At 41.6% G+C, this 20,415-nt stretch overlaps 1 protein-coding gene across 1 annotated transcript in view; it reads left to right on the top strand.

Moving 5' to 3' along the window:
- Positions 1–19,758, top strand: part of PKDCC (protein kinase domain containing, cytoplasmic) — a 38,175-nt gene extending 18,417 nt beyond the window's left edge. Inside the window, exons 3-7 of the mRNA XM_061991347.1 lie at positions 512–783; positions 4,265–4,344; positions 5,029–5,136; positions 14,759–14,932; positions 17,883–19,758. Coding sequence (XP_061847331.1) covers positions 512–783; positions 4,265–4,344; positions 5,029–5,136; positions 14,759–14,932; positions 17,883–17,968 — 720 coding nt within the window. The 3' untranslated portion in view covers positions 17,969–19,758. The remainder of the gene's footprint in view (positions 1–511; positions 784–4,264; positions 4,345–5,028; positions 5,137–14,758; positions 14,933–17,882) is intronic.
- Positions 19,759–20,415: the final 657 nt, after the last annotated feature.

Raw genomic sequence — 20,415 nt, 5'->3', positions numbered from 1 at the left:
GCTTCTGCCCTGAAAAAAGACAAACATAAGAGGAACCATTGGAAAAAAGGACATTTAAAAGCAGTCAAGAGGCAGGATGGAGGCAACACAGACACCGTCTGCAGTTGGAGCTCCAGGCCAGGCTGTAGAGCAATCCAGCCAAAACTTCCAGACCTGGAGTCTGTAAAAGAGCAGATTCAGGCTGCGTGGTCAAGGCTGGTGCGTAATGTGTTATTAAAAGTTAATGCTTTTATTTCTGTTAAAAGTAAGAATAGCAACAAGGCCTGCTTCAAGAGAAATGTGGGAAAGCACTGGTAAAGAAGCTTATTTTTTGTTTCAAGTCTCTAAGGGTTTTATAATCAACTATGTTAATCCTGTGAAAAATACCTTAGTTGCAAGATTCAGTTTTGAGAACAAGTTCTAACTCTTATATTGTCATACATTTATAAATGTATCTTCAGCTAAAGTGGTTTCGTTTATATACTTTACACTGAGAAAGTAATGCAAGATACCTATGTTTTTGGGGTTTCAGATATGCCTCAGCCTAGTTCGGCTTCTGCATTATTTGGCTCACTCTCCACTTGGCTCCGTGACATTACTGGATTTTCGCCCTCGTCAGTTTGTGATTGTGGATGGGGAACTGAAGGTAACAGATCTGGACGATGCAAGCATTGAGGAGAGCTCTTGCACCAGTAACAGTGACTGCTTCATGGAATTCCCTGCGAGGAACTTCACCCTGCCCTGTTCGGTTGAGGGACGGTGTCAGAATATGAATGAAAAAAGGAATCTCTATAATGCCTATAGGTACGTGTAAGGGATAAGGCAAAAGAGAATTGAGAGTGGGCAAAAAGTTTCCAGCATCCTTTATACTCTTTTATGTCAACGAGTATGTGTTGTCTCAGAAGCATTACCCGAGAGTAAGTGAAGCCACGAGTAATTGTTTCATTTATGAGAACACACAGCATGTATAACTTTGGAAACGCTCTGTGTATTTTGAGTATAATTCACCACTCTGTCTAATTTTATATTGACTTTAATTGCACCGGTTTCTTTGCACAAGTAGAGGTTTTCACAGGAGTGCAACAGAGGTGCCCATGGAGGTGAGGGCCCATTAGCTCTGTGGTGAGATAATTCGGAAGACTCTTCTTTGACAAGTTAAGAGGGGTCATCACACATTTTTCACCACCAGCTGAGCAAAAGGTGGCCTTCAGATGCAGAGTTAGAGCTTAGATCTCAGTGTGCACTCCAGCTCGATGCTCCTCGCCTCACCAGGGCCTGCCATATAGGAAGGTTATAATGGGCCATGGTGCCACAGAGACCCTCAGTTGCTGACGATCCGGGATCTGCTGTGTCTGTGATGGGGTAGATGGGTCACACCACACCAGTTAACCATGCTGAAGAAGCTGTTCAGCTGATGTGTCTGTCTTTCAAATTTGATTTTAAGGGTTTTTTTTGAATGTGCAGGAGTCCTTTTGGGTGATGACTTTGTTATCTTTGCTCTCTCCATCGCTTTCTTCAGAAGGCTGTGTGGGATGCTGGTTAAGCTGTGTCACTGCTTTCCAGTGAGCTGGTAGCCAATGCTCTGTGTCACGCACCTCCTGCCACTGCCAGTGCTAGGAGCTGCTGGGGTAGGCAGCTGCCTTATGTGATCCAGATAGGAGGTTGCAGGATCTCGAAGCAATGGCATAATGGTGTGCTCATTTCTTAGACTTCCCTTTGAAGTCTCGTGCCATTCACTGCCTGCCAGACCACAGCGAGGAGAGGCTGCTCCACAGAGAGTCTTCTGTTTTGGTCCCAGGGTGCTCACTAGCATGTGTGTTGCATTAGCTGACCACACTGAAATGGGCTGCACCACATGACAGCCATCTGCAGTTGTGCAGCACAGTTTGACGTATGTCCTGCAAATTTTTCCATTTCCATTTGCTTGGCTTCAAGATCTTGCTTAGATTGCTAGCTTTTGGTTAAGACCTTTTTACTGGTCTGGCTAAGAAAGCTTTAACAGGCATTGTCTCAGTCGTAAGTGGGGATGCGTATGTGGTGGGCTTGCAGCAGGTTGCTGGTCTCACTGAAGGAAGCGGTCTTTCTCTATTGCAGTTCTTAACCACACACTAGTGTGTAGCACATGCATAGTGCCCCAGTCCCTTCAGCTCCTGCTTTTGCTTGAGAGAGACAGTGAGGTTTTTGTTCAAAGGTGACTTCATGCTATATTGTAGGCTGCAACCACCCATGCTAGGGCTTTAGCAACAAACTCTGTGCACTTAGTCTTGGAAGGCTAAATCCTCACTTCCTTAAGGGCAAGCTACTAAATTGCATATTTTTGTGGATGCACTTGGTTGCAGTAGGGTTAGAGTTTGCCCTCAGTAAAGAATTGCTGGTGCTGTTAGGCAGAAGTCAAAAGCAGCAATATGTCAAACAACATGTAAACCCCTTGTAATTTTAAAACATAGTCCCTAGCCTTGAAAGTGTAATTAGCCTATCAAACTGGTTTCTTTATGAGGTAAATAATTAAAGGAGAGAAAACATTTTGCAAAAAAACCCTCTACTATGCAAGGACTGGTCCATCTCAACTTTCAGATGGTTACCTTCTGTCACAAATGTGTCTCTATGGGTTTTCCTCCAAATGTTTGCAGGAACAATTTTTGAAACACTGGAGTTTTAAAAGTAGGGATAATTACCAATTTGAATTATGAACCAATGACTAAGATGAATTCTCCATCACTGACGATTCTTAAATTAAGATCAGATAGTTCTCAAAAAGAAAAAAAGAAAGTGTAAAAAAAAAAGGCTGTAGGAACAAACGTAAAAGGATCTGACAATCTGTGCTGCACAGATCACAAGAGATGCCACTGACCCTCGAATCGATGTCTAACAAATGTTCCTGCAGTTAAGTTGTGCAGGTGTCAGTGTCTCTATATGTCAGAATTTCATATATAGATGTTTGCATTAGAGCAAATAATATATTTCTATAGCCATAGAATAACAATAACCTCCATAACTTGTCTCTGTCCAGTGTTTAGCAAAGTAAATGATGGCTACTGAATTTTTGCAAAGAATCTTTCACAATCAGTCAGTCTCTACTGTATAGATAATCTCTAGGTCAAAAAAAAGTGAGGTAAAATTTACCACACAGGTTATGCATTACAAATGTTATGCTACTCTTTATATTTCTGTATTTGTATTTGCCGTTTCATACTCATGGCTAGGAAAACCTACCTGGGAAAATCATAAATACTCTTTTTGTAAGGGGTGAAAAAGTAAATTATAATCTCAAGGAAATACTCGTTGTGTGAGTAGACTATGTTGAATCAGTAACACCTAGGTCTGTGATCAATTTTTGCTATCAGTAACAATTTTTTAATTTGTGCTTACGTGAGACGCCTGCGAGTCTCCCTTCAGAGCGTGAGTCCCCGGAGCTTTCTGTTTGACACTGTGGTCTCTGTCTATGCAAAAGCATTTACTTTGCTTTGCAGGTTAGATGTAAAGCAGGGCAATTTCCAAATTGTGTTCCTGTTCTGCTTGTTACCTAGTATTTTTGTCTGATATTTCTGTTTACATGGTCAGGTACTGAACTGTCCATCTCTGTTTTAGGTTGCTGTTGCACTGAGTTCTCAGTGGGTAGTAATATTGGCAGAGTAATAGAAATGTAAAGGAACAATGTGAAAATTAAGTGTACTTAAAGTGATGGTAAAGGCATATTGTTTTTCCTTTTGTAATTAAAAAAGTTGAAATGGAGGATATACACTCAGTGAGGAATATCTTTGTGACTGCATCTTGAATTTAGATAAATTATGAGAACAGAGAAGACATTTTGAGTTGCAGTGGCATTAAAACAATAGAAGGCATATTTCTTCTAAGAAAACTATAGAAAAGAAGGTAATATTCAATTATTTAATTGTACAGAAATTTGATTTACAGACTTTAAAGGTTTAAAAAAAGACCCTAAGATTTCCGGGTTGATGGCATTCTTGTAGTTTGTTGAAGTACGGACAGCTTTGCAAGTAGTTGTGATCCATGGGACTTTGTAGCAAATTTCTGTATTAATGGAACATTTACGTGTAGTTACAAGGCAGCCTTGTGTGTAACAGTGTGGTCTAGGTATGCCAGACAGCTCTGTGAATAGTCTCAGCTATATATTTATTTGCCTATAGAATATGATTATATTTCCTGGTTAGGTCAGGAGCTTATAAGCAATAGGAATTTTATTCCTTATGTTGTTCAGTAGTTATCAGATGTTTGTAAACTGTTTTTGAGAAGTTTTTCAATATGGGTTACTTTTCCATTGCAGGTTTTTTTTTACATATCTTCTTCCACACAGTGCTCCATCCTCCCTGAGACCATTACTGGATAAGATAGTCAATGCAACAGGTAATCACAATAAACATGGTAATGCCGAGTGTTTTCATTTTTAGTGGGCTGACACATTTGGGATGTGGGGGATGCTGCTTTTATGTTTACTGGAATAGTTCACTGGGATGAACTGCATCAGAAGGATTGCCTTGTAGGACCTGGAGGAACCTCTGCCTCTGGCAAGGGGAACTTTAATGACAAAAACAGGCCACTTGCCCATTGCCAAAGGTAGCAGTGGTGCTTTTATACCTCAGAAGCTAGAGGCAAGTGACATCACCATATATCTTTATGAAGTACCAAAGTAATGTCTTTGGGACAAGACAAGTTGCATGTGCCTGTAAATCTCGTTTTTGATGCATTGGTCTAAGGGTTTTATAGCTTGTACTGTGTTTATTCAACAGGGCTGGGCTATAGCTAATTAACAAGCAAAGCCTCTGTATTAGTTAAGTTTGTCCCTTGTAGGGCGCTCACTGTAGTGCTTTCTGCCTGCAGGCCTGGGATTCACAGCTGGACAAACCTGGCTCATGTCAAGTGTGTAACCCAATTTGTAGTAACTCGTGGACTTCATGATGACATCACAAAGCTACTGTAGAGCAGGGCACCACTGGGCTCTGATGCTTAGGGCTTTATTTGGAGGCAATCTCATTTTATCCTATGCATATTGCTCCTCATCTAAATAATTCTTTCTCTATGCTTCTAAAGGAGAGCTTCACTGGGGAATAGATGAGACGGCTGCTCAGCTAGAAAGAGTTTTGAATCTATACAAGAGTGGAGAGTACCTAAAAAACACGACCCGGATGCCGAAAGCTGGTAAAGTGGTTTTTCTCAAAACTTAAAATGAGAGACTTTGTCTTTATTTGAGGATTTGAAAAGGCAAATATGCAGAAAATGAGGCTTGATGACCCTTGAAATAATGTATGTAATAATCTATTGGCTGCTTTTTGCGCCCTGGGAGTCTTCTGAAATTCTCCTCGCTAAATGAGGTAGCTGCACAACCATAGCGATAAAGAAATCCAGTGGAGCATTGCTCTCCATAGCAGTTTTGTGGAAAATGTTGTTCAACATATCCACATACTTGTCCACTGTTAGAGTACCAGAACGTCCCCAAACATGAGCCAGTCCCTTGGCTGCCTGCTAGCAACAGAATAAGAAAGAAAGAAAGAAAAAAGGACAGGGTGGAAGTGAAGCTGCAGAATAGTGTCTTTTTCATAAAGTCTGTTCAGCACCAGAGATATGTAAAATGCTATTCAAGCAGCCATGATATGGAGGGATACATATTCTTCCTGGAAGGACTGCTTGTGGAGTTGTACTTGTCAAAGAAGTTTCCGTATGATGGAAATGAGTGTTAAGTCTAACAATTGAGAAAGCTGTTTTGCAAATGATTTTTGTGTACGTACAATATTAATGTCAAACTGTCAACGTAATTGACTCCAAGTTGATAGGAAAATTATGGCTTTGCTGCAAAAGCTCAGTAAAGAGGGAAAGATGGGTTCTAAATGAAGATGAATGTTGGCACAGGGGGTTTGAAAGTTCAGTGAAGAGACACAGGAGCCAAATTCATTCCTGTCGTAACACTGTTAACCTCAAAGGGCCATGACACCAGGGATGAATTTGACCCACTTATCAGAATAGTTCAATATTTATTTTGTTGTAAAATTGGCAGGAAAATTGTTGCAGGTGTTCATTTAACTTTCTAATTTTCAGCTTTTCATCACAATCTGTGCTGAGTGATGCCTGTCAACGCAGCAAAATTATTTTCAGCAGTACAATCAATAGTACAAACACGTCCTTTGTTGAAGAAGTGCCAGGAGGGCTGAAGTTTTTCTGTGATGCTGGTTGATTCCAGATTTAACTGCTGTATCAGGACAAGCTGAAGTTTTGAACTTTAGAGGGCTATCATGATTATAAAGAATCTCAGGGAGAGAAGCTTAGGAGAGCAGCAATAAATGTAACGGTGCAGGTTTCTACTAATATGGAGCAGAACTCCATGGACATTTGGCTACTGTAATAATTACACATTTTTGTGTTAGTTTAATTCTGCAGAGTCCTGGATAATATAACACAGAATCTGCTACCTGTGTTCATGATCAGCAACAGTTTTCTGTGTAAGGAGCCCTTTTAATTTGTAGGACGCTCTCACTGCTCATGGTCATAGGCACTCTACAGTGTGACGAAGATGTTGAAAATCCAAAGATGCTTTGGGTGACATATTTGACTACTCTAAATTAATGACCATGAGTGTAATATTGAATTCTGTGATAGGAAAGTGTTCTCAACCAATAGCAAGCCTGAGGAATCAGACATCTTAGTGGAAATTACACATAGAAGAGATGTGTTTTCAGACTTAGCTGCCATGCCTTAAGATGTGCAGGCCTGTTTCTTGTTTGTTCTAAGGCTACTTTAACCAAACAGAAAAGGAGTTGTTGTTTATTTCTATTTTAAGGCTCTCCTTCCTTGCCAGGAAAGTATGAAGGCATCATATCATGAGGGTGAAAATATGACTACCTACCCGTTCTTACCACTTTTGTTTTGAACATATTCCTTCCAACTGTATTTGACTGATAATACCATACTAGAATTATTTTTTTTAATATTCTCAGTCCAAAGGTTATGGAATTGGATATTATTAATTCAGAAGTATCCAGAGAGTATGGAATGAGAAATTCTCCTGTGGTACAGTGAAATTGCAGGAGAGAGTGACAGTGATGCTGGAAGGGACTGTTGTCCAAGTGATGAGCCTCTTCTGCTGGCAGGACGTTCGCAGCTGAGCTGGCATCCTGACCACCAAAACCAGGGCTGAACTGCTGAGCAGTGCAAATATTTAGTATATTTTTTTGATGGGTAGTAGAGAGGGTGACACAGGTGAAAGACTAAACTGTGTTCTTTCCCAGTCTGTCAGCTGAGGTCCTGCTTTGGCTGTGCTTCGGATCTAGGAGGACACTGTATTACTCAGTGAAGGCAAAGAAAACATTTTTTTTAAGATTCTGGGGTTTTTGTAAACCTTTTCTGCCTTGCTCTATAGCATAATGAAAGTTTAAGGAGAGTTTTCAAACCCAGAGCCTAAATTAAGAAAAAACTGGAGATGATTATTTGGTTCTCAGACCAAATCAAAGTTAGTTGGAGCTTTGCATTTATGCACCAGTGTGCCAAGAGTGGGCAGGCACAAGTTCACATCCATTTTGCTCCAGATGATGGAAATCTCACAAGGTGACCCATCTCTCAAACAGTGAAAATTTCAAGAATTAATGATGCTAGTCTCCTGGCCTTTCTGATGTATGACCTATTTTTAAATCCTAAAAGCAAGACTGGAGGAGAATTCAGTTCCAAGAATTGCAAGATGATGTTCTGGTTTGATTTGGGTTTTTTTTTTTTTTGCAAAAAGAAACAACAGAAGGTTCTGGTAATGGTGTTTCAGAATTTGTCTTAGGTCTAAATGCTTGTGAATTATCTTGGATAGAGCGTTGTAATTCATCCTAGGAAAGGTCATGATCTTGGGCAAGTGATCTGAGGCCATAACTAAAACATAAACTTTGAGGAAACGGTCTGTTATCTATATGAACCTATGTTTTTGAAAGGAAGACTTCCTCCTATGGACACCATGAAGTGCAAAAGGTGATATTGATAATCAGTAGGGAAGTGACATGAACATTCTTGTCAACCCCAGTGTTCTCATAAATAAAGTTTAACAAGATGACATAGTCATATTACAGAGGGTCTTGGATATTAAGCTTTCACTGTACTTCAGTTGTAAAAGATTTTATAGTGCTGTAAATTATATTATGCTCTGGACTTTGCTTTAGAGTCTTAGAAACAGAGTAGAGGCGCGGGAGACATTTGATAGCTATGTATGTGTTCTGCAATCATAAATCAAACTACTGTTAATGTTGATATAGGAACACTGCAGTGTTTAAAACAACACCATGAACAAATACTTTTATATTCCATTGAATGTTGGTCTCTCTTACTGGAATCCAGAAGAATGTGAATTAAAACAGGAACTATGTATTTCTTCTGGCATATGTTGTCTAAAAATGATTAAATTGTTCCATTAATTATCCAGATTAAGAAGACTATAAAATAATCTACTAATATTAGTCAGTAAAGTCCTACCCCAGTATCAACATTTTTATTACTTCAATCAAGTCGCACTGATTTGTACTAACTGGGTGTTTGGCCCCTGAGCTAAGCCCCAGCCCTTCAGTTAACTCAGAATTTACTCAGAAACGTGTGAAATAAGCTAACACTAGTAAATTGGATAGTTTTGTTATTCATTAAAGCTAATAGGTGACCCATTATTAGGCTTGAGGGGGTGCAAGCCCACACAAGGGCATAATTAGCTGCTGATGTTAGTTGAAATTACATTCTGAATACTAAAAAAGCTGAAAGGCTGGACATAAAGCAAAGACACTTTGTGTTTTCCTTTGTCTTCAGACAATTTGGCAGGATTATGCTGTATGTAAACATTTACAGTACAACAGTGTTTCGAAAAAAAATATTCTGCAGGGTCACTATAGCAACCTTCTTAGGAAATTGTAAATGCACCCAAGAATTACTGAAATCAGGATGGGGAGTCTTTGTGCACATGTGTATGTGCAAGAGAAATTTTGCAAGGTTGCTGGAATATTGTTTGAGGCAGTTTGTATATGCTGCAACAGGCTACAACGCAAAAGCTAAAAGTATGCTGCTGAAGGCTCTTGAAAGCTGAGCTGGGAGCCTGCTGATGCTGCAGCCCAGTCCTCCCAGCCCAGATTCCTGCTTTATCTGGCACTCGTGTGCCTGGTGTTTCTTTCCCAGGGACGTCAAGGCTGCTTTGTGGCCAGCTGAGGAGGAAAAGTGAAGGTGCACAGGGCTGTGAGCACAGGCAGAAAGTCTTCCTCAACACCCTGCCTCGCACAGAGGGCTGTCACATCAGCAGCTGAGCAATTCCAGCACACAGAGGGATATGGGAGCATGTTGCTTTATACCCATACAGCACTGAAAATATGGTGGGGATGTGTATAACTCTATAGTGACTGGTTGGTGGTTGCTCACACATATATCCACTGTTGTGCAAACTATGCCTTATTCACTGAGCAATGTGTTTTGCCATTGCTAAACTTCTGTGGGTCCAGCTTGGCAATGTACAGCAAAATGCTTTTTGCTGACAGGTTAGGTCCTCAGTGTAATGCTAAAGGAGTCACCGACTGTCTTTTACAAATCCCATAGGCATCTATCTTTAAGCTTCAACACTCTACAGACATGACTCTATACACCTTTTGGCTTCTCTGTTGCCAGCATCCTTGTTTTTATGAGCGAGTGAGCCGACTGTAGCTTGCAAGCATCTGTATCTCAAGTTTGGGCTAGTGGCCTTCACACTGTGGAGGTTCGCGTGGGTGCAGAGCAGCTCCGCAGCTGGATGAGTGGTCCTGGGACGTGGGACACGAGGCGTGAAAAACACTCCAGCTGTGTCATGTGAATGGGAACAAAGTGTAAGGGAACATGTCGTTCTTCTCCGTATTTATTTGTGTTTCGGTGACAGTCTGCATACCGATTTAAATATGGCTCTACTGTAAGCACAATAGAAGCATGTAAAAAGAGAGGAGGCTTACTTCGCTTCCAGCCTGCATGGGGGAAGGAGCCAAAGGACAGAAATACTCACCAGAGAAGCAGGGCTATCTCCTGGTCTGACGGCAAGCCCATGTCCTGCTGGGCCTTTCTGTCCTTCCAAACAGTTGGGATTCGTCAGAAATGATTGAAAGCAGAGCCCTGCAGGACACGCCTGACGTTGTCATTTTCTCAGACCTACCAAAACTGTGCGTACAGCTTTGTGAGGGAGCTTGTCAGGAGCATGTTTAAATGTAAGGTATAGAAGGATGAGGAAAATTGCAGCATAAAATGAAGTGTACTTAAACAAGAAGTGCGTCATTATTGTCCATTTAGGGCCCGACGCTGTTCTCCATAAGCTCCCTGGGAATCGATGGGGACTGTTTGTAGAGCAAATGCTGCTCAATACTGCTTTTTGCTGAGATTGGCAAGATCAAGCTCTTAACTTGTAAGCAAAGCAATTAAAAGCAAATCCAGATTCAACTGCCAGTGTTCCTCGCGAAAGTGGAGGAAAAGAATGGGGAGGAAAAGGAGCAATGTAGTTTCTCTCTAAAGGATGAACATTGCTTCATCTGTGTCATTGACCCATGGTGTATTGGCAGGTGATAACTAGAAAGAGAACTGGGCAAATTTCCAACGAGTAGCTGTAGTTAGTAGTAAAAATCCAATCTGGCTGCTGTGGCTGAAATAAACGGTCATTAGGACTGATTAAAGTCAGATTTAGGGTGATTCAAACAAGCTAAAAGAGGGAAACCACAGGCGGTTTCACATAGTTTATTATATACTTGTGGAGTTATTTATATGATTCAGTCTAGTACAGTGAAAATGAGTATGTTTATAGATTGTAGTCAGTTTTGGGACAACACAGGTGATTTTTTTTTTTGTGTGTGTGTGGAAAAAAAATAGAACAAGATTTTAAAACACTGGCTTTCTTTTATAGCTGTTGCACCAGTCGGTGGTGCTGCCGGGTGCTTTTAAAGATGCCTCTCTCACCTGTCACGAGAAGGTGCTCAGTTTGAATATTGCCATTATGGGGACCGGCTAATGCTGCAGGAAACCTCGAGTAAGAATGTTTTGGCTCATTTAAACAGTGTGTTTGGATTGACCAGAGCAAACTTATCAAAAAATTTTAAAACTATTGAAAGTATCACAAAACAAAACTTTTGAGGATTGCCCAGATTCATCACAGCAAGATATTTTTAAGATTCAAAATATTTACAGGGTAGGAAAATGTCTCCTAGGAGGATTTATTTGTATATACGTGTGAGCAGGGAATCAGCTCCTGTATGTTAAGCCGGAGTAAATCTGTCATAGGTGACATCAAGGTCAGACTTATTGCATTGCATTGATTTGTTTCAACTAAACCAATAGAAAAGAGGAAAGGATTCTTTTTCCTTATGATACTGGTAGGAGCATTTTGTATTCTTCTGATGTGTTCCTTGCCATTACCTTGATAGACTTTACGTACTCTGTGTCAAGCTACATATATGTACGCAAAAGTGTAAATTTATGGCTGCATTTATAGTATTAGGCAAGTATTTATTGGTTTTAAACACCATTAGTCTGGAAATCGACCAGAACTTTGACCTTTTTATGATGTGATTTACTGCTGTGAGCCTTCAAATTCCACGGACTCCATTTAAGCAAGTTTCAGGTCTTGGCAGGACAAAAACCTGAGCTGGAGCTGTCTTTAAAGCAGTGGAGTATTGCTTAATTGAGCAAGTAACTGCTCTGTGGTAATCAAGATGATAATTTAAAGGTGTAGGAGAAGCCCAACTGTCCTGCAGGCTGGGCTGGGGCATATCTCAATGGAGGAGCATCCTTCAGGAGTGTCCTTCTAGTTTGTGTGAGAGGGATGCATTTCTTTACAACTTGTACAAATAAGGGCTAAGGGGTCAGCTCTCTAATTTGTCACAGTGTAAACAAGAGATTCCAGGGATATTTGCCTTTGCCATGCAAACGGCAAAGGCAGCTACCTTGCTGTGCTTGAGATAAAATGAGCTTAAGAGGAGATGCCGTATTGGCCTCCTAGTGTGGTGCAAGCACCTGGTTGGTCTGGGAGTGTGAGCCAGGGTGTGGGACTGTCTCGTGTCCCACTCTCTGCTTCTCATGGCTGCTTTCCCACAGGGATGCTCCTGGGGAAAGCTGGTCCCAGGCAGCCACTGCTGATGCCTGACATGCAGGTGGGAAGAGAGGTTGCCTTCCTGCCTTTCTCCCCTGCTGTGTCCCACTCCCCTCCATGCAGGCAGCATAGGCAAGAGGCTCAGATCCCTAAACTCCGGGCATTCAGTGGTCTGTGCCAGTTTGAGGGTGCTGCCAGAAACTGCCTTTGTGAAGCTGATGCGACTCTGTGCTTTCACTTAGACTGCAGTGACTGTATTCTCACCTGTCTCTGCTGCTTGATGATCTCCCAGCCAAGGAAATTGCTCTTTGCACGTGGTTTGTGCTACTCTATACCTGTTATGCTGCCCTTTTCCCTTGAGTCCTTGCAGATGGTGGGGTCTTCCCACGTATAGGAATTGACAAGGAGTGTTGAGGAGAAAAGAGATAGACCCAGTATTTATGATGAGACCACCCTAAATACTGATGTGTAGGTTTCCATCCTCTCTTGCACTGGCAAGCTGGGACCTCACCATCACCGTTGCAGTTATTGGTGGTCCGACTCCGTCAATTAAATTGTCCAAACTGCACAGATGATTTATCAGATGGGGTCACCTTGAAAAAGTCAGTTGAAAGGGAGAACTTTATCTCCTACCTCTGACAGAGCCTCAGGTCATGTAAATCACTGCTGTTCTTCTGAATTCCATTTATGTCAGTTGAGAGCCTAACCCTTAACAGCTATAACGGGAATACTGTTGAGAAGAAAGAAGCATTATGGCGTATTAAGGGACATATCTCTGCACAGAAGAGTTTAAAAATTCAAAAATAATTCGAAATAAGGGTCTTCCAGATGGGCCCCTGCCTTGCATAGAGAAAAATACTATGGTCTGCTGAGTGCTACAAGATACTGCAGGTCTGTCCCAGCTCTGCACAGAGGGAAGGGCTGGGTCACACTCCATGCTGATGGAGAGAATCAGGCAGATGCTTCATCTTCTGCTGCAGCAAGGAGATCTTCTGTGAATGTCCTCTGGGCAATGGGTTTTGGTGCAGTGCAGTGTTAGGTGTCACTTCTGTACCTGTACAACAAAAAGTTGTGGATAGTCACGTTTTATATCCAGCCCACGTGGCAATATACACTCTGATACAGACGGTTACATACGGTGCCACCAACAGTGAATTGATTTTTTTGGCATTTGTGCACATCATTTTACTGACCTTGGCTGTGAGGTACAAATCAATACTCAGCAGTTACCATACAGAGATAGATAATATTACTCAGGTGCATTCAATTATTGTTACACTGTACAAGTGATAGAGAAATTGGGCTTTATCTTTCAGGCCAGCAGCAGTTTGATTTATGCTCTGACTTTTCTTCAGAAGAAATATATATATGCAGATGCAGAAATGACCATTTGTAATGTGGAACTGCATTTTGATTTGTTCTTTTTTCTTTCATATGCGTGAGTGTGCATTTTCTAAATGAGTAAAAACTTATTTGCCTTTGATTTAAAGTGGGATGTGATCAGCTCTGATTTTGCTTCTTGTTCGGGAGTGTTTCTTATGATACTTTTAATGAGCTGTGCTTAAAATAGAATGCATTGACTGCATTTGTTTTCTGCTGTTTCAGATTGTGTAGTGTGAAGGAGAACTTGTGGCTGTGTACTTCTTTTCCTAGTTGAAATACTGTCAGTTTAGAGCAGTAGACAACTCGCCTTTGACTTGGTGGTGTTCATACAATGTGCTGTATGAAATATTAGCAGGCTGAATACTGCAATGTCAGACAGAACATACTTGAGCCAAAGGGACTTAAGAATAGGCTGTGAGTCAGGGCAGGCAGTTCTGGTTTCCATAACAGATACGATTAGAAGAAATACAGAATGTTTTTTTCCTTTTAATAGGCTGTGAGGGCAGGGGGGAGAGACAGGAGGGAACTGTCAATTTGTGCATCTGGATGCTCAATAGAAATGTTTATAAATGATTAGTTGAATTTGCTGATGCATTCATTAGAGAACTCCCTGTCAGTGGCTGGGAAAGTGAGAGGAGCTGCGAACAGAGAACAAGAGGCAGCTCATAAAGGCAAGTGAGACTGAACGGCAGCCAAGGGAGAGGAGTAATGGTCAGGGCAGCGCGGAGGCGCAGGGTGAGGACCACGCTGACATGCGCCCATTACTTTCACTGTTTTTCTTCTCTTTGGGGGCCCATCAAGAAACTCGCCTTTTGTGCTAATCTGAGCAAGCAAAAAAAGTTTGCTTAATTAAAAGCCTGTCTTTTCTTCCTTCTCTAAAGGATTCAGAGAAAAATAGCATGCTCTTCTGAGGGAGAGGGAGGGCTGGGAACGCCTGGTTGGGTCTCACGCCGACAATCCTGCTCACTGTTAAGAAGTAGGACAGTGAGTCAGTTCATTCAAGTGGATGGTGTTTATTCAATGGGACATTCTTCCTGTAAAACTCCTAATAAAACCAAAGCCTCGCCTACGCAGTGGGGAAGGGGAAAGGGTTTTGTGCACAGACTGTTTATTTACAGACGTTTTCTGGAGAAAAAGGTGAGAAGAAGAAAGGAGGAAAGGGAAAGGAAAGCAAGGTGCAGAGCTATAAACACGTTCAGGAGTAAACTGATGCTGGTACAGTCTATCCCGTCACCTTTTCCATCATATATACTGCTCCTAAGCTGTTGCAATAAACCTTGCCTGTTAAAAACAAGCAGTTTGTTGGAGCTTTCAAAATGATTGCTTTGCTCTGGTTATTTGCAGAGTACAGACGGGTGCCTGAAGCTTTTATTCCCGATGAGAACTACAGATGCTGGCCATCCTATCATCATAAGGGCTGCCTCCTCTCCGTGTTTGACGTCAACGAAGCCATTGAGATCTGTGACAGCTACTCCCAGTGCAAAGCTTTTGTCCTAACTAACCAGACTACTTGGACAGGTAGGTCAGGGATGCTTCGGAGCAGAAGCAGCAGCTGAGCCATGTATTCTACCTGCTTTAGGTGTTTTAATATAGTTTGGAGAGCATACTGGGCCGCGCTGTGCGAGCCATCAGCAGCATCTAGAAGTGGGATAGTTTCTGAAGCTCCAGGGGAGACAGTTTCATTTTTGGTGAGGCTTCTCTGCCAGCTATCCTGTGAGCAGCAACCTGCAGACAGGCTCAGAGAAACTGATATTGTGTGCTACAGTACATGGACTGTAGGTCTCCAAACCATGGAGTCTGAGATTTTATTTTAAAGCACAGCAGCCTGTGACCTGTTTCCACAGTTAAATGTGCAGGACACGGTCCAACATCTGGATTTAAAGAAATCTTTCCAATCCACGTGGTTGTTGCAGTTTGACACAAAACTGAACAGATTCTCCTGTGCGTCTAGCTGGGACTTCTCAGGTGATGCCAGAGATGCCCTGGCACTGGTGAGAACACTGCTTCTAGCAGCAGGGCTTTGGCTAAAGGACAGTGAGAAGGGAAGATTTAAATATCAATGTAGAAGCATAAATAGAAGTAGAAATTGAAGTAGAAATAGAACTTCCAAGGAAAAATCCAATTTGCTACCACAGCTCATTTTCTTGTCTAACAGAATACATTAATTGAAAAGAGAAATACATTTTCCAAGAGGTCTGTGGACCTGGCAGTCACAGTGTTGTTCCCCTGAAGGTATGCAGTCAGTGCTGATTGGCATCAAGCAGGAAATTGGCCCTGGCTTGCTGCTGCTGCATCACACCTGTGCCTGTGAAACAATTCCATAGTGATCTGAGAAACGAAAATATTACGAGTCTCTGCTGCAAATCTCCAATAGCTGCAGGCGTGGCTGAGAGGTTTGAAGAGCTGAATACATCAGCAGGGTCCCCTTCCCTGTATGCACAGGAGAGCTGCATGGCCCCTGGCTGGCCCTGGCCAGGACAGCCTGCAGCATTCCCCTGAGCACACCCCACCTATTCAAGGGTAAAGGAAAAGGACATATTTGTGCCTATCGGGCACAGTGGACCAAATCCCTGTCTTTCGTAACCTTCCCCCAAGATAAAACCCCCATTGAAGTCAGGGTGAGTTTTGTTTCTGTGATGGCTGGTTATGGCCTTTCCCATCCATGCTCTGTGGCATCTGCACACGTACAGGGCTGTTTGCTTGTCTGATATTGACATTTTCTGCTAGGGTCAGGTCAGTTCCCCTGCTCTTCCCTTTGAGAGGAAGAGTGGCTGATGCTAGCCTTCCTCAGGGAAGCTGATCAAAGTCCTTGCTCTGGCACAGGTTTTAGTGTGCCAAGTTACTGAGGCTCAAAGTCTCAGCTTTTTGTCTGTACATCTGTGATGACAATATGGTCTTAACCTTAAAGTTGAAATCTACCCTGTGTGCCATTTGCTGCTTTAGTTGTGCTTAGCTGAGCAACAGAAGTACACACCACAGCCACACTGACATACGTGCCTAGCAGGTAGGTCCCCAGCTCTGAAAGCATCACAAACAAGTGGAAGCTTTATACAGTTCATAGGTTTCAGTGTTTTAGTCAGTGTACTGTTATGGCTTTCTGACTTTTTTGTGCTTCTCAGAGATGTGAATGGAGACTTTGACAAAACCTAGAAAAAACTGATTTATATTAACCTTGCCTGTGGCTAAGCAGTGACTATTAAGTCATCATGACAGATTCTCTATAGTCAGTCTACTGAAGTTAATTAATATATTAAAAAAGTAATTATTACATCACAGGGAAACTCATAGGAAGGTTAGAGCGGCTCCTGTTTCAGATTACAATAATAAAAGCAAATGAGACATAGTAACAGTATTTCAGGTCTTATTTGTCATTCTCTTTACTGTGTCATTCCTGATGCATTAACACTCGAGTCCCTGAACCCCCACAGTGTGGAAATTTGCTCAGAAGTTGAGGCATCCCATTTGCCATGCAATACTTTTTAAGAAAATAGTGTTATGGGGGCCCCCTAGAGAGACAGGCTGGGAGTAAGTAGCATTTGATTTTCTGAAATTTAGTGAGAGGGAAAACAGGTTGAACAGACATAGAAAGGCTCTCTGTGGCCTTTGATGCAAGGAAAGGTAATGACAGTGCGGTTCTGTGGGATGGCAAGCACTCATCAAGAGGCAGACGTGAATAAGATGCCAGGTCAGTAAGCTGGAGAGACAGCAATAATTGTGCTACAGCTCCCACAAGTATCAGTGAGTGAAACCTCACCAAATCCAGCCCTCACTGTCTTCAGGTGTATATATGGCAGGTGCCTTATACTACCCATGCTATTATCACTTGCTGGTGGTTTCTGTATGAGTAGAAACCTTGCTCCAGCATGTTTAAAACTCAGTGCTATAAAGAGATCAGCAAAAGCTATTTTGAATAAAGTCGTGTTTAACATACATTGCACTGACCAGTTTTGCAACGATTCAAGCAATGCAAAGGTAATTCTGCTCCTGTACAATCAAATGAATGTCCTTCATTTAAGCCCTGAACTCCAGCCTGTTTTTATCAGTTAGAGAGTCTTCAAATACTTTTTTTTTAAGATCATGTGAAATGCTTACAAAAACCTTCAGACCTTTCCTTCATTTACCATGTTGGCTGTGCATAGCCCTATCTTGACCATAATTAGATAAGAGTAAACATACTGAAACTGGGGGAGATTCGGTGTTGTTTTAGGTGAAAGCATTTTGGGTATGTACCAGCTGAAGTTAAGAGAGTTCAGTCTTGGGTTGCCTGAAGAATGCATAGGTTGAAGACAAATATGAAACATCAGTATTTTAAGGCAGGCAACCTTTTGCTCATAGGTGGTCCTGCTCTGACAGGGGGATTGGACTAGATGGTCCTTCGGCATCCCTTCCAACCCTTAAGACTGATTCTTTGATCACTTCTAATTATTTTTTTTCCCCCTCTCCCCTCCCCTTTTCCTATTCGGTGCAGGTCGGCAGCTTGTCTTCTTCAAGATGGCCTCAAATCATATCGTACCTGATCCTGACAAGATAACGTATGTGAAGGTGACAGACTGACACCTAAAGTGTCTCAGTCTGACACGTGAGTGACACGAGCTGTTTGTGTATAAATATAGGCAGCTGTTAGGTAGAAGGCGGCTGTGGCCGGAGAGATAATTGCACTATTACTCATTCTAATCTATAGAGTGCTAAACAAAACTTTAAAGAAGTAACCTGCATGACCAGGATGAATGTGCAATAAAAGAGCATTTTGAAAATGTGACTTTAAAAAAAAACCACAAACCAAAACAAAGCAAAACACAAGATATGATACACTGTTAGGGTATAATTTTGGTTATAAATCAGCTGGCAGCTCTGGCTTTTCTGACCAAGGTTAGCATAACGTTTCTGACGTGTACTTTTGTGTACGGGGATGAAAGTTGATCGTTTCTATGGGAAGTCTGCGTCCTCCGTGCTGATATTTATTTGGGCACGTACAATCACAACAGAGTAACTGAAGCATATCGGTTTGTAAGCTGAATAGCCAACGTTACTGAAGACAATCAGTATTTGTGTTGAAGCCATCAAATATGCAATGCCGGCCTATTTGTCAAAAGGAAGGAATTGGTTATGTTTAGAACGGCAAGACTGTAGCCAATTTTCATTTTTGCTTCCAATGTTATCATAAAGTTTCATTTTTAATTTAAAAGAGTCATTTTGTAGGTCTAGGAAATCACATAAGCATCCAAATAGGCCCACTGAAAGGGTAGGGACTTACCCAAGTACCGTACTTTGCTGAATAGGGGTAGGCCTGAGCATATGCTTACAATTAAGCCTGTGCTTAAGATTTTTGTTGAATCAAGTTTGAATTGTTCAGGAAGCCACATCTTTGACAGACTGGCAAAGCAATCCAGCTGGTGGAACAGGACTAATTTAATGATTATCTTGCAGTTATTTGTACTTTTTATCATCAAACCCTTGGTTTTCTAAGGCACCGCTTGCTAATTCATAGACTGAAAGAAGTAAATGACCTTAAAGATGTCAAATGAATGCTAGCCTTAATTCTATATAAAATGCATTTTACAGGCATGGTGTGTCTAGAGAATTTGCTTTCAGTGAAAGCAATAAAGTAAATGCTAAAGTGACCAACGTCATACTGTTTTGTAGTTTGTACAGTCAGGAAAAAAAAAAAGTGCTTTTGTTTCTCAAATTGTTTATTTTTGTAAGAAAATAAAATAAAAGATAACTACGATTTCTTTCACACTTGATTCTTTTGCGTCACAAATAGATGCCTTCCAGGGAAGACAGACATACTGTGCTGTGTGTAAACTTAAGGCTGGGATGTTTCATCTGGGAAGGAATGGAGGTTGTTCCAGTGAAGGGTGTGTTTCCAGTGTATGTGGTGACTTCATCAATGCAGTTGCCTGTCACAAAGTGAGTGGCTGCTACAAGAGAATGCTTGAGCAGCCTTTCCTACTCTGTGGTTTGAGTCGTACTGGTGCCAGTCTTTTAACACTTGAACGGGACAAGGATAAGAGCACAACTTGAAGGAATTGCTCATTGGGCTAAACAGCATATGGTCTTTGCCAAGAAGGGTCGGGGAAGGAGAGCTGGAGAGGCGAGGAAGCCAGGCAGCCATGTGGAAGAGATGGTCCGACAGTGACACCGTCGGCAGTGGGTCTCGTCTCGCCTTGCAGCGGTTTCTCTGGGGCCACTGATACCCTAATGACTTCTGGCAATTGACTGAAATGACACACTGTAATGGCTGTAACTCACAAATTATCAAACTCCCAGCCGTAATAGCTCAGCTGATTGTGTCGCCGTGCACTTAGGAACCCATCAATCATGCCGTGGTAATAAACAAACACTACAGATTCTTTTAAAATTGCTACATAAATCATGCCAACACATACTGCACAGTTCATTGAAGTGATATGGGTTGTTGGCACTGAGGTGCTGGTATGTATTTTGAAAGTCTTTAACCTCTTGTGATTGCCTTCCCATTAAGCACTGTACACTGTTCCAAAAATACTCAGCGTTTAAAAACGACGTGAGCGGTTAAATTCTTTAGTTGTGTTCCTAGGTAAAAAAAAGGTAACATTTAAAAGGGAAAAAAAATCTCTAGATCTGGGATAATTCTTTATTGGTGTAGCCAAGTAACTTGGGATAATTTCATTCCCTCACTTTTTGTGTACTGGAAAAAAAAAAAGTGTCTTGATTCAGGAATTGTTTATCCCTGGAATTAAACAAACTTGCTAAACCAATTTACATCAGCTTTTGCAAACAGAGATCAAGTAAGCAAGAAAGAAATGTAGCTGTGACCCAAGAAGCAGAATTCTGAATTTCATCAGTAATCAGCTTTATACAGACAGTTTTATAACTCTTTGTGAGAGTAAGGCTTTCCAGTGGAAATGCTGATTAAAATCTTAATAAGAGAGGCGTGATACTACAATGAGTGAATTTAATAGCTGCAATAAGCACTGGTAAAAGTCTGAATTTATGGGGAGAAAATGTCTTTGGCAGCA

This window comes from Colius striatus, chromosome 2 (assembly GCF_028858725.1).
Source record: "Colius striatus isolate bColStr4 chromosome 2, bColStr4.1.hap1, whole genome shotgun sequence".
Lineage (NCBI taxonomy): Eukaryota > Metazoa > Chordata > Aves > Coliiformes > Coliidae > Colius > Colius striatus.
This window is presented reverse-complemented; position numbering and strand designations above follow the sequence as displayed.